The 22,781-nt window shown below is 46.6% G+C and overlaps 2 protein-coding genes across 9 annotated transcripts; both read left to right on the top strand.

Annotated features, from left to right (window-relative positions):
• The first annotated feature begins 223 nt into the window (after positions 1-223).
• PRMT5 (protein arginine methyltransferase 5) lies at positions 224-8,697 on the top strand. Of its 3 annotated transcripts, XM_068963878.1 has the most exons (17): positions 224-336; positions 989-1,107; positions 1,406-1,491; positions 1,649-1,783; positions 2,136-2,248; positions 2,582-2,631; positions 2,840-3,003; positions 3,442-3,603; positions 3,779-3,856; positions 3,948-4,006; positions 4,094-4,216; positions 4,299-4,474; positions 5,322-5,431; positions 5,679-5,772; positions 5,954-6,070; positions 7,210-7,274; positions 8,188-8,697. In XM_068963878.1, the coding sequence occupies exons 1-17, from the start codon at positions 227-229 to the stop codon at positions 8,338-8,340; spliced, it is 1,914 nt and encodes a 637-aa protein (XP_068819979.1). In that variant the 5' UTR covers positions 224-226; the 3' UTR covers positions 8,341-8,697. The 3 variants fall into 3 exon arrangements, with proteins under 3 accessions (XP_068819979.1, XP_068819980.1, XP_068819981.1); XM_068963879.1 differs by lacking the exon at positions 1,406-1,491 and having other exon boundaries at positions 1,695-1,783; XM_068963880.1 differs by lacking the exon at positions 5,322-5,431 and having other exon boundaries at positions 4,299-4,335.
• Positions 8,698-10,021: 1,324 nt separating this feature from the next.
• On the top strand, positions 10,022-19,701 carry RBM23 (RNA binding motif protein 23). Of its 6 annotated transcripts, none has more exons than XM_068962287.1 (13): positions 10,022-10,173; positions 13,453-13,528; positions 14,094-14,251; positions 14,723-14,767; positions 14,897-15,070; positions 15,318-15,371; positions 15,522-15,639; positions 15,736-15,888; positions 15,973-16,110; positions 16,654-16,719; positions 18,195-18,390; positions 18,477-18,608; positions 18,697-19,701. In XM_068962287.1, the coding sequence occupies exons 2-13, from the start codon at positions 13,463-13,465 to the stop codon at positions 18,783-18,785; spliced, it is 1,389 nt and encodes a 462-aa protein (XP_068818388.1). In that variant the 5' UTR covers positions 10,022-10,173; positions 13,453-13,462; the 3' UTR covers positions 18,786-19,701. The 6 variants fall into 6 exon arrangements, with proteins under 6 accessions (XP_068818388.1, XP_068818406.1, XP_068818414.1 ...); XM_068962296.1 differs by lacking the exon at positions 10,022-10,173 and adding an exon at positions 12,281-13,344; XM_068962279.1 differs by lacking the exon at positions 10,022-10,173 and having other exon boundaries at positions 12,281-13,528; positions 18,697-18,781; positions 18,867-19,701.
• Positions 19,702-22,781: the final 3,080 nt, after the last annotated feature.

The raw sequence follows: 22,781 nt of genomic DNA, 5'->3' as shown, positions 1-22,781 counted from the left end.
TCAGACCCTGAGATTGGTGACTGTTCAGAAGCCTCGCCGTACGTCACTGTGAAGCCCGCGGATTGGCGAGAAGAGCCACTCCCCACCCTTCCTCCTCCAGCTCTAGAGCCGTGGGAGACGCTCTGGTTGTTAAGGTGAAACGTCCCGCCTTCTGGGGGCTTTTTTCCGGCTTTGTGATTGGCTGCTAGCTTCAGGGAATCTCGGCGTGGATTGCGCGAGGGAAAAGATGGCGGCGATGGCGGTCGGTGGTGCCGGTGGAAGCCGCGTGTCCAGCGGGAGGGACCTGAATTGCGTCCCCGAAATAGCTGACACACTGGGGGCTGTGGCCAAGCAGGGGTGAGGGCCTGGATCTCCGCGAGCTGAATGCGGGGTCCGAACTCGGGGACCGAGAGGGACAGACCAGTCATCCCCTAGAGGCAGGGGTGAGGGGGTCGAAGTGGATGAGACCAGGGCGGGAGAAACCATTTAGTCCTTCGGGGGGAGAAGCCTCGGGCCCTGGAGCTTGAGAGGAGGGCGGGAAACTTATTGGGGGCGTGTGGTCACTGAACCCCAAAGTCGGAGGAGTTATCAAGTAAACTCAGAAAGGGGGCGTAGAGACCTCCAGGGCCCCGTATGAGATTGGGAGAAATAGTTAGGAGGTTAGGGAGAGGAGAGCTAAACCATGAGGGGGGATACTTGGGCAGTACTGCTGCCGATCTGGATGTGACAGTCTCGGAAAACCAGTGACAGCAGAGTAGAAAGTCCACGTGGTGTGGATATTCATCTTTTCTCTTAACTCATCTTTTCCATGGCTGTGTCCTGGCGAGAAATTGAGGCACAGTGCAGCGGAAGTGATATGCCCCAAGGTTGGCTGAATTCAGCAGTCTAGTCGGGTCGCTGGTGGCAGCTGAAAGGGTTGTGCAGAATCAAGAGAGCCAGTCCAATTACTTGGATCTCTGGGCACTGCTGCTGTCTTTACATGACGATTCTGGGTCTGTCGCGGTTGTAGGTTTGATTTCCTCTGCATGCCTGTGTTCCACCCGCGTTTCAAGAGGGAATTCACTCAGGAACCTGCTAAGAGTCGGCCGGGCCCCCAGACACGATCAGACCTACTGCTGTCAGGAAGGGGTAGGGAGCATCCCACATGCCCCTTAATTATTAGAGGCAGTAACAACTTATGCTTTATCAGTGCCTTCCTCCTCTTCCTTTCTTCACTTGGATATATTGGTTCGCCCCACGGATATAGATAACTCCTTACCTACCTACTAAAAGCCTTAGTTCCCTATTCTGTCAGGCTCTCCTGTATCTGTGATAGAAAAAGTCTTTGTCTCATCTCTAACTCTATTCCCTGTTAAGAACTAGAAATTGAATGAGTAAAGTGCTGAACCTTATTTAGTCTTTGTCTTTCTTGGGTGGGGGAGTGCAGACTGGAATACACTAATTGTGGGAAAGCTTTCTCCATGGATTCGTCCAGACTCAAAAGTGGAGAAGATACGCAGGAACTCTGAGGCGGTAAGACTGACCTCTTCACTGACTCTAAATATCTGTAAACAAGTTGGGTGGTGAGAGCACTTTTTCCCCACTCTGTAACTTGGTAAATTTGATATAATACAATTAAAGCTATTTGAGTTGCTAGCTCTTAACTTTATCCTTTTAATCTCTATTCCAGGCTATGTTACAGGAGCTGAATTTTGGGGCATATTTGGGTCTTCCAGCTTTTCTGCTGCCCCTAAATCAGGAAGATAACACAAACTTGGCGAGAGTTTTGACCAATCACATCCACACTGGCCACCACTCCTCCATGGTATGGCAAGGGCTTCCTTTCCTGCTGCATATTATGATAGTCAGGCTGTGCTAAGTATCTTCTTGTTCCTAGCCATTCAGTAAAGGGTGCATTTGGGAGAATTGAAATGTCAGTACTGCCTACCCACACTAAGAGTGGTAAGCAAAGTACTATAAAACGTATAGAATATCAGTTATTTCCCGCAACTTACAGAGATAAAAGACAACATATAATCACAAATTGGGAAAAGGATATAAGGGGATTAGCTTGAAATCTGGATCAAGATCTTTTTAATTGAAGGAAGCTTTCTGGACCCTTTGGGTTCAAAACAGTTCTAAATAGGGTGTGGAACCTATTTATTGTTCATGTGCAGTTCTGGATGCGGGTGCCATTGGTGGCACCAGAGGACCTGAGAGATGATATAATTGAGAACGCACCAACTTCTCACACAGAGGAGTACAGTGGAGAGGAGAAGACATGGATGTGGTATGTTTCCTTTTGCCACTGTACCTGGGGTGGAGGGAAGTACAGAGTGGAACCTGTAGGAAGGTCTCCCTGAGGTGTGGTGATTAGTGGGCCATATGTATTTGATGGAGCTTCTCTGGTGGCTCAGACAGCAAATGGTCTGCCTGCAATGCTGGAGACCTGGGTTCAATCCCTAGGTCAGGAAGACCCTCTGGAGAAGGAACTGGCAACCCACTCTAGTATTCTTGCCTGGAAAATTCCATGGACAGAGGAGCCTGGAGGGCTGCAGTCCATGGAGTCACAAAGAGTTGGACATGACTGAGCAACTAACTTCTGTGTTTTAACTCTGCACAGGTGGCACAACTTCCGGACCTTGTGTGATTACAGCAAGAGGATTGCAGTGGGTAAGTCCACAAAGATCCTGGGATAGGTTATCCTTCTCTGAAGTCCTGTGACTAAAAATCAGGAGTCTCATGTATACTTGGCTGCTGGGGCATACTTTCTCCATGCTTTAGTCTGCCTTGCTCTTAAGGAGGAGACAGATCTTGCACAAAAGAGCATGCAAAGATTCTGGCCTATATGATTGACAGGTCTTTGTTTTCCCTTTTGTAGCTCTTGAAATTGGTGCTGACCTCCCATCTAACCATGTCATTGATCGTTGGCTTGGGGAGCCCATCAAAGCAGCCATTCTCCCCACCAGCATTTTCCTGACCAATAAGAAGGGATTTCCTGTTCTTTCTAAGATGCACCAGAGGCTGATCTTCCGACTTCTCAAGGTGTGTAGTGGAAGGGTTCTAAAGGTGTTCCAGTTAATCTTGTTTTACTCACATATGTGTGATGGGATTTTTTTTTTTTTTTTTCTTTGTGGGGCTGATTCTTCCTCTCTAATTTCTGGAGCTCAATTTCAGCAAAGTTGAGGGCCTTGAGAGCAAAAGGACAAATAGCAGTAGAAGCCCCAGAACCATTTCAAAAGGAATCGGGTATCATGAGAACTTTGCCAAAAGTTTGATCTAAGAAGTTCCAGCAATGATTCATGGGATCCCTGGGGCCAGGGTGATGCTTATGTGGTATAGGAGGGCTCTTGTTGCTTTTGTTGGTATTCAGAGGTATTTGGTGATCTGGGCCTTATTTTATGCTGGAGCTCTTTGGCCATAAGCTTCAATAATATCCTCTTGGTTCAAAGACTGTGTCTGATGGCCTACTTATTCTCACAGTTGGAGGTACAGTTCATCATCACAGGCACCAACCACCACTCAGAGAAGGAATTCTGCTCCTACCTCCAATACTTGGAATACCTGAGCCAGAACCGACCTCCACCCAATGCCTACGAGCTCTTTGCCAAGGGTTATGAAGATTACCTGCAGTCCCCACTCCAGGTGGGTCTGGAGTGCACTAAGAGGATGGAGGTTGGGGGAGGAAATGTATCTTGAGAGCAGGTTCCATAAAATCTCACCGGAGCTCAGGAGACAGTGGGAAGGTTTTGGTGTTCTGGTGCATTGTCCTTGCCAAACAGTGGCTAACTTACTCTGTCTTTTTCCTCTCATTCATCAGCCACTGATGGATAACCTGGAATCTCAGACATACGAAGTGTTCGAAAAGGACCCCATCAAATACTCTCAGTACCAGCAGGTACAGTGTGGGTCTCAGTGTCAGGCAAAGGGCTGGGGTGACCTGGGTGAAGATGGCATATAGCCACAGGATCTTCCCTCCTTCCCCTCAGGCCATCTATAAATGTCTGTTAGATCGAGTGCCAGAGGAAGAGAAGGACACCAACATCCAGTGAGTGCTCTCTGCCTGATTCCCAGAGATGTGCATGCCTGCCTCTCCACATGTACAGTCAGCTTGACTGCTCCCTCTGTTTCTTAGAGTGCTGATGGTGCTGGGAGCAGGCCGGGGCCCCCTGGTAAATGCTTCCCTGCGAGCCGCCAAGCAAGCTGACCGGCGGATAAAGCTGTACGCTGTGGAGAAGAACCCAAATGCAGTGGTGACGTGAGTAGCAACCTTGATGCTGGGAAGTTTGGTCCCAGTGCCAGGTTTTCTTTCTTCTCCTGACTCGTTTCATCTGTTTCAGGCTGGAGAACTGGCAGTTTGAAGAATGGGGAAGCCAGGTGACAGTAGTCTCATCGGACATGAGGGAGTGGGTGGCTCCAGAGAAAGCAGATATCATTGTCAGTGAGCTTCTGGGGTCCTTTGCTGACAATGAACTATCACCTGAGTGCCTGGATGGAGCCCAGCACTTCCTAAAAGGTGCCTCCAGGCTGGGGTGTACTGAATAAGGGGATTGGATTATCAACTGGGAAGGCTCAGTGGGGTTGGGGAGGGGTGGGTGTGGCAGCAGCTTAGAAGAGGTTACAGAGTTTAGGGGAGGCAGGGCAGACTCGGGTCAGTGCCCTTAGCAGGTGACACAATCTCCCTGAACCTCGGGTGTGAGTGTTCACATCTGTAAAATGAGGGGAGCGGACCAGAGCAGAAACTTTAAAAAGGTATTTATTTAGTCATTTGTGGCCGTGCTGGGTCTCTGTTGCTGCATGGACTTTTCTCTAGTCGGGGAGAGCGGGGCCTACTCTCCAGCTGCAGTGGAGAGCATACTCTCCAGCATTCCTGGGCTCCTCATCGCAGTGGCTTCTCCTGTTGCAGTGCACAGGCTCTGGAGCGCACGGGCTCAGTTCCTCCTCTGCGTGTGGGATCTTTCCAGATCAGAGATTGAACCCTTGTCTTCTGCATTGGCAGAGGGACTCTTTACCACTGAGCCACCAGGAAAGCCCCCAGAGCAGAGATTCTTAGTCTGAGATCTGTGGATTCCCTGAACTGCCATGACATGTACCTTGGACTTAGCTTTCATCATTAGCTCAAAGGAAAGAGAGTTAAGGACCATTAGATTAGAATACTTTGGGTTCCTTCCGGTTTTACTCTTTTGTGACTCTAAATTAACCAGGAAGTAGAATGCCTTAGGGTATGAGCGGGGGGCAGGGTGGCCTGGGAATGTGACAACATGGAGCTGCCTGGGTCTCTTTTGATGTGGGAGGTCTGGGCCTTCAGTACAGATGCACCATTTCCATCCCCTGGGAAGTAATGTGCCTCTTCTGCTCTGCAGATGATGGCGTGAGCATTCCTGGGGAGTACACCTCCTTTCTAGCTCCCATCTCCTCCTCCAAGCTATACAATGAGGTCCGAGCCTGTCGGGAAAAGGACCGTGACCCTGAGGTAAACAGCCACTCTCTTCTGGCGGTCTCTTCTCTCTTTAATGCTTTTCTTTTTTTCTGTCAGCATAACTGTTTGATTCCACTGGAAGAGATGAAGAGGTGAAGGAGTTGAGGATGTGGGAAAGTGACTGAAGTGAAACTAAGTTTTTGTCTTTGTCTGTGTCCTTAGAGCTTGAGCTGCATTCCCTGAGGAATTAGGTAGCTCTCGCCTGTCTTCTTCAGATATCATTTTCTCTCTCCTGGGACAGGCCCAGTTTGAGATGCCTTATGTGGTACGACTGCACAATTTCCACCAGCTGTCTGCACCCCAGCCCTGTTTTACCTTCAGCCATCCTAATAGAGGTGGGTTCCTGCATGGCTGTCCTCTGACTGAATGGGGAGCTCACCTCCCTGGTTTCTTCCCTTGCTGTCCTGGGTTTATCTGGCCTCTTATCTAGGCTTCCTTTTCTGGTTCCTGCTTATGGTTTACCAAGTTGTCTAGGGTTTCTGGTTCCTCATCACCCACTGAGCTCTTCCCTGACAGATCCTATGATTGACAACAATCGCTACTGTACCTTGGAGTTTCCTGTGGAGGTGAACACAGTGCTACATGGTTTTGCAGGCTACTTTGAGACTGTGCTTTATCAGGACATCACTCTGAGTGAGTGTCTGGGGAAGTGGATGGGGGTTTAAGAGTATGCTACCTGGGCAGCTTATGTATTTAATACATGTTGCATTTATTTATTTATTATTTTTTAATATAAATTTATTTATTTTAATTGGAGGTTAATTACTTTACAATATTGTATTGGTTTTGCCATACATCAACATGAATCCGCCACACGTATACACATGTTCCCCATCCTGAACCCCCCTCCCTCTTCCCTCCCCATACCATCCCTCTGGGTCATCTCAGTACACCAGCCCCAAGCATCCAGTATCATGCATCGAACCTGGACTGGCGATTCGTTTCATATATGATATTATACATGTTTCAATACCATTCTCCCAAATCATCCCACCCTCGCCCTCTCCCACAGAGTCCAAAAGACTGTTCTATACATCTGTGTCTCTTTTGCTGTTTCGCATACAGGGTTATCATTACCATCTTTCTAAATTCCATATATATGCGTTAGTATACTGTATTGGTGTTTTTCTTTCTGGCTTACTTCACTCTGTATAATAGGCTCCAGTTTCATCCACCTCATTAGAACTGATTCAAATGTATTCTTTTTAATGGCTGTGTAATACTCCATTGTGTATATGTACCACAGCTTTTTTATCCATTCATCTGCTGATGGACATCTAGGTTGCTTCCATGTCCTGGCTATTATAAACAGTGCTGCATTGAACACTGGGGTACACGTGTCTCTTTCAATTCTGGTTTCCTTGGTGTGTATGCCCAGCAGTGGGATTGCTGGATCATAAGGCAGTTCTCTTTCCAGTTTTTTAAGGAATCTCCACACTGTTCTCCATAGTGGCTGTACTAGTTTGCATTCCCACCAACAGTGTAAAAGGGTTCCATTTTCTCCACACCCTCTTCAGCATTTATTGCTTGTAGACTTTTGGATCGCAGCCTACATGTTGCATTTAGAGTCAAAAGGAACCGAGCAGTCAGTGAATGGAGATCTTTGATGACTTGTTTCCATGTTTACAGATGAGACTGTCCTCAACCTAGGCAAAAAACAGTGTCATGGAGACCTCATTTTTTTTTTGAATATAGTTAAAACAATGTTGTGTTAGTTTCAGGTGTACAGCAATCAGTTATTCTCAATTTTTATCATTATTTTGTCCACTTAGGTATCCGTCCAGAGACTCACTCTCCTGGGATGTTTTCATGGTTCCCCATCCTCTTCCCCATTAAGGTAGGTATCACCTTAAGGCTCCTTGGGTTAAAAAGTAACTTATGGCATTGATGTTCTGCCCCTTTCCTTCTCCCAGGATAATGCTTGGCTGTGACCCTTGTTCTGTTCTCACATGCATTTGTAGATGTTGGGATATTTGCAGTGGCCTTCCACCTGGCTTCCCACATCTACTTAGGCTATTCTTCTGTTCATTCTGTACCTGGAGCAAGAGTCATCTTATAAAAGCACAAATATGATCCTATCTCTGTCTCCTGCTTCTAAAACCCTTCAATATCTTTCTAGTTCCCTTAGGATAAAGTCTGTTTTGTTATTGGCCTTGGCACATGGCATGTGGGATCTTAGTTCCCTGACCAGGGATTGAACCCACGCTCCACACAGTGGAAGTGCAAAGTCTTAACCACTGGACTGCCAGAGAAGTCCCAGGATAAAGTCTTAAATCTTCCTTAGACTTGGTGTGGTCTAGTTTTCACCTGCCCTTTCAGCTGCTGTCCTTTGTTTACATCGCTTCAGTCCTTGGACCTTCTTTTGTTTCCTCTAATACCCCATGTTCTTTCCTGCCTCAGGGTTTCACACCTTTGTCCTCTGCCTATAAAGTTCTTGGCTCATTTTCTGACCCAGGTGACTTTATCTTCCAGGTCTTACTAGACATTCTTATTGTCAGATAATTTTCCCTGACCTCGTAGACTAGGTTAGCATTACTTTTCATAGGTACTGTCCCTGTTTACAGCATTCATCCTACTTTTGATTATTTGTTCAGTGTCAGATTGTTCAGTTCTGATTATTTGTTCTGATAGACTTCAAACCTCATGAGGGTTGGAATGTTATATTTGATCATTATCTCCACACTTAGCTTAGTACCTTGCCACATAAAAGTCAGTAGCTCCACCCTGAACTTCCCTCTTTCTTCTTACAGCAGCCCATTACTGTGCGTGAAGGCCAGACCATCTGTGTGCGTTTCTGGCGATGCAGCAACTCTAAGAAGGTGTGGTATGAGTGGGCTGTGACGGCACCGGTCTGCTCTGCTATTCACAACCCGACAGGCCGCTCTTACACCATCGGCCTCTAGCCCTGCCTGCAAGTGTCTGGAGCCTTGGAAGCAGCTGCAGGTTCTGTTCCTGTGGCACAGAAGGTGCAGAACACCATGGGCTCTGATTCGCCATGCCCATCAGAGAGGAACATTTCAGCCTGCTTTCCTACCTTATGTCAAGATGGCAAAGGAGGAGAATTGTGGGGCTCACGCTACCAATCTGTGAAGACTTCAGGCTTGAGCATGAGGAATTCATGTTGGATCTGTGGCTACTCCAACGGGCACTCAGCCTCAAGGGCTCCCTGGGATAGCTCTGAGAACATGTGAATTGAACAAATTTTCAGCCCTCCTCCCTGTCCGTCTCTGTTCCTATTTTGATGGTTTTGTGTAAGGAGGAAATACAAATAAAATGAGGTTATGGTCTTTCCTGCTCTAACTCTGCTGCCTCCTGCCTCTGCTTCTTCAACTATTACTTACACATATTCAGATCTATGCTCTTATCCAATACTTCAAGGGGCCTAGGTTTATTTCCTATTTAAGAAGCTTAGTGGTGACTCTTGGACTCCCAGGTACAAGTCTTTCTGAGCAGCTACAGAGAGGTCTTGTCCTTTAGGACCTGATTAGGTTGTTTTCTGGGGAGGAGGCATGGAGTTTGCTGCCATGGAGAGAGATGGGGTAGTGAGTGAAGCCAGCTTCCCTTCCACCTTCCTGAGCTGCTGCACTACCAGCTCCTCTGTTACCTCTTGGGAGCGTTAACTGGAAGTCATCCACACTTCTCCAGCAATAAGCCATTTATTTTGTTAGGGTAAAATCACAGGATTAGAGTTTGAAGTCCTAAAAGGTAATCTAGATCAAGTCTACATTTTTACAGGAAAGGAACTGGTATAATGATAAAAAGTTAATATTCAAATCAGTACTCAAATGGTTCCTGTGAGTTCATGGCCGTCTCCCATGTTTTAAGCAGCTACGTTTTTGGCAGCTGTATTAGGCAGTTGAAGTCTCTGGGAGTTCTGGAAGCTCCTGGAATGTGAGGGTGGACGTCAGATAGACGGCTGAGTACAGCTGCACCCAGTCACCTGAGAAACTGCCTGAAGTTTACCCTTGCAGTGGGAGCTGTAGGGGGCACTGATTTCGACTGAAAAGCGTGTGAGATGTGGAAGAAGATAAACCTGTCACAGACTTGTGAGGTCCAAGCGCTGAGCGCAGGAGGCAGCGGTTGGGAAAGTTGTACGGACAGAATGGGGATGTGGAGCTCAACACCCCTCCCCTAGGGAAGCAAGTGCAGTTGCCCTCCACAATGCTGTTCTGGATACGCCCGACTTGAGCTCTTTGGCAAATCAGTAAGGATGGCCAAGGACCTCAACTGCACCTCATTACCTCGCGGTGTTGGCCCAGACTACCACTGTGCTGGGAGCTGGGTAGGAGGGTTCTATCTCAGTTCTCGGACCGCTTTCCCCGCTTTCTGCAAATCGTTTAACCAATGAGAGCGATAGGTGGCTACCTAAGGACCCTTCTGCTTTCCTTCAGTCCCGGCAAGGTTAACCAATCAATGGGAACTTGGCTGTTGCCAAGAGACCATTGAGTTTGGCTCCACCCATACTTAGGATTTTAGCCAATGAAAATCTGTACTTTGGTCTGTTGCCGCGAAACCCGTGAGATAAATTCCAGCGGCTGAATGTTTCGGCGCCTGCGCAGATTGGGGAAGGTTCTGGAAGGCAGTGGTGCTGCCGCCATTTTGCGGGAAGAGGAGTAGCTCCGGCTCTAGTGCTGCTTTTATTGCCGAGTTTCTGGAAGATAGCGGTGGTTCGTGTCCCCCGCCACACCCAAAGGAACAGGGGGAACCGGGACCCCCGCTGCGGGGACCCGGAACTGGTAAGAAACCCCGAAACCGGGTTCCCCCTGCAACGTCACCTATGCGTGACGTTGCCGCGCGGCCCCTCCCCTCCACGTCACAGGCAGAAAATGGAGTCGAGAGCAGAGTCAGGCAAACTTTTAAAATTAAAAAAAAGAAAAAAAAGTTTTTGTTTATTTTGACCTGGAAGTGTTCGCTGCCTAACTAATCACTGGCACGATTTTAGGGATCGGCACCCTCGTGGCTGTATCCTTCAGCGATGAAGATGTTTCAAGGATCCGAATGACTGGTCTCTTGGTCCCTATAACCTTGACGTTCAGGGTGTCCCACACTGTGGAGGGAGCATCGACCTACCGTGGTCTCAGAGGATTCGTGGGATCCGTTTTCAACCCCTAGTGGCGCCAGAGAGAGATGAGGAAATTGAGGTTTCTTCCTCAGTCTTCCTTATGTGGAAGACTTATGTTCATTATGTTGGCGGCTCTGCCCACATACTCCGTGGCGGTAGAGGAGCATAGTGGGGCCACATAGGAGGTTTTAGCATCGGGACGCTGGCCCTCACAGAGATGCTGCCAGTTACTTACTTGCAGGACCGTTTTTTGAAGCGTGGCCTTGGTTTGTTACACATGGGAATGTTTTTGTCTTTCTCATTGTTCTTGTTCTTAATTTGTTTGGAGATATTTGTGCCCAGCTCAGTGACCAGACCCAGGAGGTGGCGCTGCCCATCACCCCTGGGACTCCAGCGTTTGGTGAATGAATTCTGTCTGATTGGGGCTGACAGTGTATTTTCGCTCTCCTGTGGCCCGGCTGCAGTGGGGCTTAAGTGCTGACTTGGGTCTAGTCTGTGTTATGACAAGGTCCGCGCCATACCATGATGGTGGGTCCCTAATGCAATTTTTGGAGCGGGGTTGGGAGAAAGCAGTATAATGTTTCAATGTATGGTGTTGAATGGACTTTAACCCATAAGTTAGAACTTAAAGAGTTCGAAAACTCCCTACCTGAAAGCATATAAGTGTTTGGGACTTTTCTGCTATTTAGGACATCTAGAAGATAGACTAAACCCAGCAAGATTCCAAGTTTCAGAGTGTGCTAGTGTTTTATATATGTGTGTTTCTAAATATATCCATTCATTTGTTTCTTAGGTCTGACAACTTTATTCCACAGGTAGGGGTTCCTTTGTCAACGTATGTGAAAGTTGTTGCATATCTTAAGTTATCCCTGCACTGGACTAGCACTCAACAAAGAGCAGTTCTTGAAACTAGAAGCATTTCATTTGGAGAATTAAAGGCAGGCTATAAAAAACGAAGAGCAGTGTTATGACACTTAGAAATTTTGTATAGACTTGGCAGTCAGATGACTGAAAGGAACGGAGTTTGTAGATCAAAAACTTACTTATAGAACCATTTTTTCCCCCCACCATAGGTTAGATAGCATATATTAAAATCAGTCTGGTTCCTAGTATTTTGAAGCATATACTGTATGTTTTTTTTTTTTTTTGAAGCATATACTATTGCAAACTGGTTATCTCTATAAGCCACACAATAAGATATGACTAATGAGACTGATTCTTTTCATATACCTATGAGGACATTAATTCTCCAGATGAGTGTATATTTAAAAATAGACATCTTGGTATGCTGTGTACTTTTCTTTTTTAAGGAATTTCCTTTTAAGTTTAAGTTACAAACCACATGAGAGAGTGGTAACCTGAACATTAGAGTCAGAAGACTTCTGATCAAGGATCAGCTCCTCCATTTGAGCTTTGTGACTTTGGGCTGTTCACAGAACCTCCGTTTTTTCATCTGTGCATTAGATCCAATATTGCCTATGTTACCATTGATTACTAAATAAATGTAAGATAAGAGATTGAGTTCACTGGTTTTTGGACACCTATTTGATTTTGGTTTGGTTTCCATTTTAAGCCTTAAATTTGGGTCCAACTAAGTTTTATTGTTGGCTGCTTCCAAGAATCTTATCTTTGTAACATGTTTAGCACAGTGCCCAGCAATGTCAGGTACTACAAATGATAAATATGATTACTTTTATTAAATCATCAAAATAGGCTGTGCACTCTGTCTCCAGTCAAGACAGCATGATTGGATGATGCATTAGCTGCTTTAAAGAGGACGAAGCTCTTGTGTATATGGAAAGTCTTAATTATAATTAGTCTCTCTGCATAGAAGTTCTTCAGATTAGTTTTTTTCAGTTTTATTAGGATATCAGTGACATAGAATAAAACTATACATGTTAAGGTGTACACTCTGGTGGGTTTTGTTATGTACTAACACCCATGAAACCATCACCTCCCCAAATTCCAAAATGTTCTTTTATAATCTTTTCATCCTGGCCCCTCCCCACCTGTTCCTATCCTTAGGTAACCACTGACCTGCTTTCTGTCACTACAGGTTAGTTTGTATTTTCTAAAATTTTATGTAAATGTACATCATACAGTATGTACTTTTTTTTTGATAACCTCTTTCAGTGTAATTATTTTGAGATTTATCTGTGTTACATATTTTGATAATTTGGAGTAGTAATCTTTGAATAATTTATCCTGTTGATTTCATTTGGTATGTTCTGTGTTTATTATTTGACAGACCTGTGACAAAACAGACTTGAGAAAGACCATGGCTAAATATGAAAGCTTGGGGTAGGCAAGGAGTCCTACTGTATGTCCCTAGACAGAAATGCTTCAGACTGGGGCTGGTTAAGCTGATTAAGAAATCATAGTTTTTCTGAATTACTCAAACTCTAGTTGGTGTTGTACAGAAAATGCTTAATGATGAATCCCCTCATTTGTGTGTGTTTGGGTCAGGGGTGTGGGGAAAACCTTAGGACAAATTACTTTGTCTTAGGTATTACTTTGTATTGCTTTTAATTTTTATTCTTGTAGTCTTACCTTTTTAATGGAATATGTGCCAATTTAAGTTTAAAGCAGTTATTTATTCAGAATTTTGAATAGTAGAATGGAGGCCAAGTGCCCACTATAAATAGTAAGTTTGAGTACCTGCATTTTCTTTTAACAGGAACAGGACTGTATTATATTTTGTCTCTCCCTCGACATCTAATTTTCTTCTAGACCCTGACCGTTTATAAGCCACAAAGCAGAACTAGTTCAGATCTGTAAGGTGCAAAAATAAATGTAGGGTAAGCAACAGCTGGTAAGATACCTTTGGAGTTCGAGAAACAAAACTGTATGTTCTGGTGTCTGTTTTCTTCAAAGGGAGAGGGAATGTGGGGTGCCGGAAGGGGAGGAAAAATATAAATGAGGTTCTTATGTATCTACTATATCTTTTCCCCAGATCTGCTACAATGGCATCTGATGACTTTGATATAGTGATTGAGGCCATGCTGGAGGCTCCCTATAAAAAAGAGGAGGTAATATTCCCCATCTCACTCTTGGAATTGGGTTAGTAAGAAAAAGCAGTTGTGGCTCATCAGTTTCAGTGTTTTAGGAATTTTCTTTCCCTGTTCATTTATTATGTACAGTGGCTGTTCATGAAAGGTATAATCTTTTAGTAGTCACTGCTAGAGACCAGTACTCAAAGGCCATGCTTGCAGAAAGGGCCCAGAAAACTGGGGGTGAGGGGGCAACATAAAGTTGGGATGGGAACCCTTTGCTTACAGCTGTCAGTGACACAGAAGAAAGTTGCTATATCTCAGACATAACTCATTTCTCACTCTCCTGGGAGATAGATGTTACTGGAACATATGTCGGATAGCTAATGTTTGACTTTAAAATCTCATCTCTTCTTTTTGGGTAGTTTCCATCCTTCTCTTACTCTCTTTGTTAGGAGATCTAGGTGCTCAGAAACTGTTAAGGTAATTGAGAGTTTTGATTTCATGAGCTTTCTTCCTTGTCCACTTTGTTCTTGCCTTGCCCAATGGAATCTGTGTGTCTGTCACCTGATGCCTTGTGTTGTTTTCCTGGTGAACCCCTTAGGATGGGCAGCAAAGGAAAGAGGGTAAAAAGGACAGTCCCAGCAACACGACCAACAGCACCAGCAGCATTGACACCAGTGGCTGTGGTACTGGTGGGAGCAATGTCACTGATGGGACCGGCGCCACCAGTGGAAACGGCACGAGTGGGGAGGCAAGCACGTGAGTGTGGCATGAGGAAGGGGGTTGGCCGCTTGGGGACGGAAAACAGCTTTGTCCATTATAGGAACAGCTGGAACGGAGAGGTGGTGGTTCATAAGGCTTCCTACTTTAGTAATGGCTCCACTGGGTCATGGGAATAATGGTGATTTGCTGTAATGATCTTCCAGTGTAGGCTTGTGGATCAGTCCTAGTTTTGATGTATTTCATTTGAATAAAATAACAGGAGGATCTCTGATTTGAAAACACCAGATACTGTTCCATTCCCTGGTGGGGAAATGGCCATTTCATATGCCTGACAGTGTTCAGGGCTGTGTGTAACCTGATGTCGTACCGTTGTCATGAACTCCTGCCATACTGTCTTCTAGATTTTGGTCTTTTGCTGGTTTCTGTTTCATCCTAGCCTCACTGTCATTTGGTTTCCTTGGGAGAGATAATGAAACCTCTGTAATAAGAGTTGATACTCTCTCACAGGAAGAAGAGTCGGAGCCATAGTAAAAGCAGGGAGAGAAAACGCAGGTCAGTCATGCTGGGGACACTTGGGTTTTGAGAGTTATAAATGGAAAGATACCAGGGAAAGCTATACATGAAAGGCCAGAGGAGGTTGGTTTGTTCTTTAAGAAACTTAATAGTCATTTTTATCCATAGTCGTAGTCGAGACCGGGATCGTCACAGGCAGAAAAATAGTCGGAGCCGAAGTCGAGATCGGCAGCGTCGCCACCGCAGCCGTAGCTGGGATCGTCGACATAGTAATGAGTCACGAAGTCGAGACTGGCGTCGTGAGGATCTTGTACACTACAGGAGTCCACTGCTTGCCACTGGGTATCACCTTTTGCTAATAAGATCACCTTTGTATTCTGGGTAAAACCAAGTGCACCGTAGTCCCTGCCTAAGGGTGCTTGTATCCTGTTGTTGGGATGGGCAGGAGACCCGGTTACTGGAGGGGTGGTACTCAGAACTTGCATGTGTGATGAGGTGCTATAATCTTTTTTTCTCGTGGTGGAAGACTCAGCACTGGGCCAAGTGTGAATAGAGGTGGTTTTCAGTTTTCTTGTTCTCTGTTCTGTAGGCGTAGGTATGGACACAGTAAGAGTCCTCATTTCAGAGAGAAGAGCCCAGTCAGGTGAGTTGATAATGAGCCCTCTTTCAGGGACTGTGAATTATGAGTGAAAAGTGGTTTGAGGCAAACCAGAGGAATGTGTAGTTCTCGAGGGCAGCTGAAGAACAATGCCCAGGTATTGGGAGGGAAGGTGTCAACAGCTGTGCTCTGCAGGGAGCCCGTTGACAACCTGAGTCCGGAGGAGCGGGACGCCCGCACAGTGTTCTGCATGCAGTTGGCTGCCCGCATTCGGCCTCGAGACCTGGAGGACTTTTTCTCTGCTGTTGGCAAGGTAACCCTCTTCTCCCTCTTCGTTGGCTTGGGGTAGCCTGTCTTCTATCCATCCCCCTTTATGCCCAACTCAGGATTTCCCTCCTGCCCTGGATAGGTTCGAGACGTCCGTATCATCTCAGACCGGAACTCACGTCGGTCTAAAGGCATTGCCTATGTAGAATTCTGTGAGATCCAGTCTGTGCCGCTGGCCATTGGGCTGACTGGGCAGCGGCTGCTAGGAGTGCCAATCATTGTACAGGCCTCACAGGTGAGCAGCCTGAGAAATGGACTTGAGAAGATGGAGTTGAATGTGGTAGGTGTGAGCGTGACCTATCATTTCCTCCTTCCGCAGGCTGAGAAAAACCGCCTGGCAGCCATGGCCAGTAACCTGCAGAAGGGCAGTGGTGGACCAATGCGCCTTTATGTGGGCTCCCTACACTTCAATATCACTGAGGACATGCTCCGGGGCATCTTTGAACCCTTTGGCAAAGTGAGTAGAAAGAGAGGGGAACCACTGAAGGGAGTTGGGAACAGTGGGGAGGGTGAGTGTACCTCATCTGTCTGATCATGGTTAACCCAATGCATGTTTCATAAGGGCCATGTGGGTCCCTCCTGGGAAAGTTGGCTCCATCTCTGCATTCTTAATGCTCAGGAGATAAATTAGGCACTGTGAAATCAAATAGTGGGGTCCAGATTAAGTAAGATGAGTCAGCAAAAGTATTTTGGAAAAAAATGGTTTTTGTCTCTCTTTTTAAAACGATTTGGAGAGATAATAGGTTGGTTAGAAAGATAGAGGTATTTAAAACAATCTAAGTAGGGGACTTTCCTGGTGGCTCAGTTGTTAAGACTCTGTGCTCCCACTGCACGGGGCACAGATGACAGATTCCATCCCTCGTGGAGGAACTAAGGTCCTTTGTGGCACATGCTATGCATGGCACATGCTATGCATAGCACAGCTGAACAAAGCAGTCTGGGTAGGAAAGGTCAAAGGTGTGGCTTAGCCGGAAGATCGTTATTTCTCTTTATTTTGCAGATTGATAATATTGTCTTGATGAAGGACTCAGAAACAGGCCGCTCCAAAGGTTATGGTTTTATTACGGTGAGTCTCCAGTCTTTAACTTTTGATTTTAGTTTAGGTTTGTCCACTTGTCTGATTTTGTAGCTCAGCTTCATCCTCCTCCCGTAGGAACGGTCTTAATGACCCGTAAACCCTGCTGCCTGAAGCTTGGACTAGCCTTCTGCCCCTTGAGATGAATGCATTGCTTGAGATCTTGGCTTTGCTCCCACACTCTGTCAGTGGCACTGGTATGAGGTGTCCAGGAGTTCAACCAGCCTCCCTGGTGCTACAACTTGCTGTTTGGGTAATAGTAATAATTCCAGGATGCAGCTGAGGTTGGGGGATGAGGGAGGTCAGGTATGGGCTTTATTGCAGATGTATGTTATAGATTTGGTATATTTTCATGATGGGGTGGGAATAAGAAGTTATATACTTTCCTCTGCTGCCCTGTTTGAAGCAGTTTCTCCACTGAGAAATACTTTCATATTTAAATACTATTGTAGGGAAAATAGTGAGGCCACCTAATAGTGGGCAAGTCTCACCTTTTCCTGACACTCCAACAAAATTGTCTCCCATAACTGGTTCTTCCATGTGACTCCAGGCTGAGGACTGGTTGCCAGCCACAAAGTCTGATAGAAGCTGCTATTTTCTGGGCTCAATCCAGGCAGCCTACACCCCCACAGTTGCCTGCAGGGCAGAGGGGAGGTAGGTTATGTTCTACCATGGGAATTGCTCATCACAGAAGTATCCAGTCAAAGCAAGCCACCTACATACACCACCTGCCTAGGAACTGTCATTACCACGTGCCAGGCCCTAGGGCAGGTAATACCAGAGTAAATAAAGCCAGCTATGGGGTTTATGGTGGCAAGTACCTTCTTTAGCTCCCCATGTGACTCAGATTCAGAAAGGTTCCTCTGGCGTCTTTCTGCCCTTGTGTTACTGCCTTTTAGGTCAACACCCTTGACACATAAACAGCAGACTAGGAATCCTCATTATGTCAGGCTGCTGCTGAAAGGGACTGGAGAGTTAGAGGCCCTGTGGCCAGTAGGCCAGAGAGGTGGGGTGGGACTGGGGATGCAATCTTGCTTTCAGTACCAGGCTTGTGCCCTCCTGAGGCTGTGCCTTTCCTAGTTCTTGACTAAGGACTGAAACTTACTAGTCCTGAGGGCTGAAATGAAACTCAGGAGCCTTGGATCTCAGCCTGTATTACTTCCATCTGATATACCCATTTGTGAAACAGCCAGTCAGGTGAGGCTCCCTACAGATAACGCACTGTTAGGTTCTTAGTGGAGCTGGAAGATTGAAAAGTGATTGCCCTTGAGTCAGCTGGAAAGGGTTCTTTTCAGAGAACCATTTGGGAGGATGGGATCCTAGGTGACATTCCTTGGGGGAAAGCAAAGTCTGAGCCACAGTGAGCATGCGATTTTCTTGGGACAGTAGGACTAGGGAGTGTTTGTGGGGCTTTGAGAGCATGTCTGTGGCCAAGAGATACCTGATACGCCCTGGGTTTCTTGTAGTTCTCTGACTCAGAGTGTGCCCGACGGGCCTTGGAACAGTTGAATGGCTTTGAGCTTGCTGGTCGACCTATGAGGATTGGCCACGTGACCGAGCGACCGGATGGTGGCACAGACATCACTTTTCCTGATGGAGACCAGGAGCTAGACCTGGGATCAGCGGGTGGGCGTTTGCAGCTCGTGGCCAAATTGGCAGAAGGTAGGTTTCCTTGTGGAGTGAAGAACGTGGGGTTGAGTTTTACACTAAGGGTTAGGACTTAACCCCACCTCTTCTTTCCCTCTGAGGCTCTGGAATCCAGCTGCCAACCAGCACTGCTGCTGCCGCTGCTGTGGCCCAAGCTGCTGCTGCTCAAGCTGCTGCCCTGCAATTGAATGGAGCAGTTCCCCTGGGCGCCCTGAACCCAGCGGCTCTGACTGGTAGACTTGAACTTGGGGAAGGGAGAGAAGGGTTAGGCCTGGAAGGCAGGAGTACTCTGCTAACTCTCCGTGCCTCTCTTTGTTCTAGCTCTGAGTCCGGCCCTGAACCTTGCCTCCCAGGCAATCGCCTCCCAGTGCTTCCAGCTTTCCAGCCTCTTTACCCCCCAAACCATGTGAGTCACAAGGCCCAACTCGCGTCAGTGTTCATAGTTATTTTCTTTCCTTCAGCTTCCTATTTACATCTCCTCCTTGCCACAGGTAAATTAGTGGCTCGGTCCACTGCCTCCCTGTGCCTCTGGGTCTTGCCACTCCCTGCTCCACATCTACCCTTCCACGGCCCCTTCTCTCCGTTTTGTGGACCAAGCCATTTTGAGGGCGTGAACACTGACGGTGGGGGAACTGGGGCCCCCCTTAGACACCAAGAAGGGCTCCTACCCACAACAGCCCCAGTGGAAATAGACTCTGCTGATCAAAGCCGCTGGTCGAAGAGAATAGCATCTTCACTTGTGTTGAACATCTGTTTCTCTGTGTTCGTCATCTCCTGGGATGACCTTCATTGTCCTTCCCAACCACCTGTTACTGATTCTTCGATTCCTACCCCTTTGGGAAAGCGATAGGGCATTAACTGAAGGAACTAATTGCTCTCTTCCTGTACCTTTATCCTGCAATCTGTCACAGAAATCCCCTGAAACCTCTGGTCTGGGAGGACTTTGGAGTGTGAGGGGTTGAACCTTGCTGCTACAGGGCCCTGGAAGGTAGTGTGGACGTGTGCATTGGGAAGCCTGCCTTAGACCTCACCTTGGGGCCAGAACTGCTTCTGTGAGCTCAGGATCTTGCTGGGAGGTGTGGGAATAATCTGCCAGCCATTTTGGATGTCTTTGGGGTATTCAGGAGTTTAATGAAAGGTAGGGTACCTTTCTGGTACCATCCAGCTTTGTGTAGTTGTCTTTTCCTTTGGTCCAGGGTGGGAATATGGAGGGGAGACTGCTGCTCTCCACCACTTCCCTGTGCCTCTGGAGACTGGGCTCAGGCCCAGCTGTTAAAGCTACTCTTGTCCCCTTGCTGGACACATGAGCCCTTCTCACTGGATTTTATACCCTGTGTCTGTGTACATAAATATATATATATATATATATATATAAACTTTGTACAAAAGGTATGTCCCACTGTTGTGGTGGCCGCTGCCCATATGTGTGTGGTCTCAGTCCCTTAGTGTGTCTGTCTGATGTTAACTTCAGAGCCAACACCACGAATGGTTCTTGGGATATAAAGTATTTATAATGTCATTGTGTTTTATTTCCTTAATTTTTAAAAAATCTGATCTTTTGGAAGAAAAACAGACAAGACACACACCCTGTCTGTATCTGCTTTATAGTCCCATGGTCTTCATGCCCTGTGATCTCCACCTCTGTCTTTATCTTAATTATCTCTTAACACACTGCCCATTGGACAGACTCTGCCGCTCTGGCTCTACCTGGGGACAGATCTTGTCTTTCCACCAGATGGCAGTGTGACAGTAGCACATTCTGCACCTTTTCCTGGGGGTGGGGGGTGGGTGGGGGTTGTGATCCTGAGAAGCTTAAGTACTAAGGAAGCCTCCTCAGCTCACCATTCTTACCCTCTTGATCTCTGTGGCCTGCCTTTGGACCTCTTTGTGTAGAAATCCAGTCTAGTATCCAAAGGGGTTTGGGCATTATACATCAGGGCTCCCCTAGGCCTGAGGTCTGTAATTGTTCATCCTTTCAGTCCCTTCAACTCTTGATTCCCGTATGGCTCAGCCTGGGACAACACAGGCCTGGGCTGATCCATGCATTCCAGGGAGTTGAGTATTCTAGGCATGGCCTTAACAAAGGTGAGGCATACCTTCCTCTGCCTGCTTTATAAGGCTTAGGACGGGGCCAGCCCAGAGCCTTGGTCACCAACTGCGGACCAGCCAAGAGAAGGTCTGAGGTTCCAGGGACACAGCTGAACCTCAGACCTGTCTTCCTCCTGTGGGCCTCCTCCATTCTTTACTGGTCTCTATGGCAACAATGTTAAGGCTTTATTGTCATGCTAAAAATATGGATAATTGCTGCTAGGTTTTTTAATTTGTCAGTTAAGGCTTCTAAGCAGAGTGCTAGTTTTTTGGTGGTGAGCTTCTGAGGTTGCTCTTGACACCGAAGTGTTAAGTACATGAAACCTACTTGTGGCACAGAATGCCACTGGGACTCCGGAGGGATTTCTAGGCTGCTGCCACCTCACCCACTGTCACCCCTACCCCTTCCTTATCCTTGTTTGCTCTCTCGACCTGAAGAAGGGAAGGAGGCTGCATTATTTTTAGGTAGGAGCAGCTGGCTGTGGCCCAGTCCCCATGTAGTTATTGATTGGGATGCTAATGCATCCTGAGCTCAGTACAGACTGTATACATCATCCTAAGGCTGTGGACCAGGCCTCCTCGTGGCAGTCTCGAATGCCTTCAGACTACAAGTACCCACAGGCCTTGCCTCCTGCCTCAGGTGGGCCCCATCACTACTCAGTTTCCTTATATTTCCATGCCTGGCTGCTTTGCCTTCCTGCACTGTGGGTCCTTCCACCTCAGTTCTTCCTTGCTCTCAGATCCTGACATAACATTTTGCGGGAGAAAGACAAGGATGGAAGTAAGGGGATGTCTAAGACAACTTCTGTTCTAGCGCTAACCCACATAAGGTGACAGCATCTAATGGATGACAGTGTCACTGCCTGTGACTCAAGGCCGCCTTATCACTCATAACACTGTAGGGGGTGGTTGGAGTGTAGAGAAGGGGCAGTAGGTAACCCCTTAGCTCAGCCTAATGTGAAGAAGCCTCACTCAGCCTCCTGCATGAGCGTGGTGGCCAAGCTGAGAGGAGAGAGGAGACTGTGAATCCGTTCCCAGTGCAGTCGCAGGCTCCCCACCAGTCCTCAGCTCTAAAGGGTTTTCACCTGACTTTTGGCTTACAGCTTCTGCTTTTGTCTTCTGTGAGGCAGCCCTGTTTTTTAAACTCCTGTATTCTTGACACTGGGATTCGTCCTATTTCCTTCTTAGACTCTAACCACCCCCAGATGTGAGCTACCATGGAAGCTGGGCTGTGACTTACGAACCTTTAGTCTTTGCATTTTGCACTTACGAAAAAGGGAAATGAACTAAAAACTTGAAGATACTCTGTCATAGCCCCTCTTTTCTCTTAAAGTCTGGTGTGAATCAGGAAGTGTTACTTGGACAGTGAGAAGAGGCTATCCTGGCTCCGAAAAGTGAGTGGTGGGAGGTGCTTAACAATAATGAGAATTTACGCAGCATTTATTGTGGGTTAGGCATCGCTGTAATCATTTTATGTGTATTGTCATTTAATCCTCACAGTGACTCTCTGAAGTAGATTCTTTTATCATCTTCACTTTGTCACTGAGGAAACTGACACCCAAAAGGTTAACTAACTTGTCCCTCGATTATGTAATTAACAAGTTTGGGATCCCAGTCCAGACAGTCTAGCTTCAGATCCATGATCTTAACCTGCTTCTCAGCATCCCTGTGAAAGCCAAAGCCTTGGAGTCATGGGGAAGTGTCACTTTTTCTGTCTCTGTGTCCATACTTCTCAGTATATGTTGAATTTTTCCAATTCCATGTCTGCTGTTGTTTCTTGTCTTGTACTGTCTTATTCTTTCTGCTGGTCAAAAATCCTGTTCTTTAAGATTCTGATGCTTTCCTAGTTGAAGTTTATTTTCCTTTCAGTATTCTTGGTACTATTACAGTTCTTATTCCAGCTTTATTAACAGTTCTTTGTAAACTCTGTTACTCGGTGGTTATATCTTGATGAAGTCAACCATAGATGTGTTATTTTCATTATTGTTGTCTTTGCACATATTTTATATCTGTTGAGTTCAATTAATCCCCTCTCAGTTCAAGTCAGACCTAGGCTTTCCAAAAGCTCTCTCTCCTGTAGCCTGCTTAGCTCAGCAGCCTCTTCCATTTCTTCCTCACCCTTCCAAAAGAGAAGGCGACTTTACTTTTTTGGGGGTTACCATGGTAGCTTGTGATGCTTTCTGTCTAAAGTGCTGCTACCACCATCAGAGACTGATGTTTCCATGGCAACCAGGTGAAGTCAGTAGGCATGAGCTGAAGGCAGGAAAGGAACTTTGGTCTGAGAACTTGTGTATCTGAATTTTCTGGCTTCAGTTACC

This window comes from Capricornis sumatraensis, chromosome 2, assembly GCF_032405125.1.
Source record: "Capricornis sumatraensis isolate serow.1 chromosome 2, serow.2, whole genome shotgun sequence".
NCBI lineage: Eukaryota > Metazoa > Chordata > Mammalia > Artiodactyla > Bovidae > Capricornis > Capricornis sumatraensis.
Note: the sequence above shows the minus strand (reverse complement) of the source record. Positions and strands in the feature narration are given on the sequence as shown.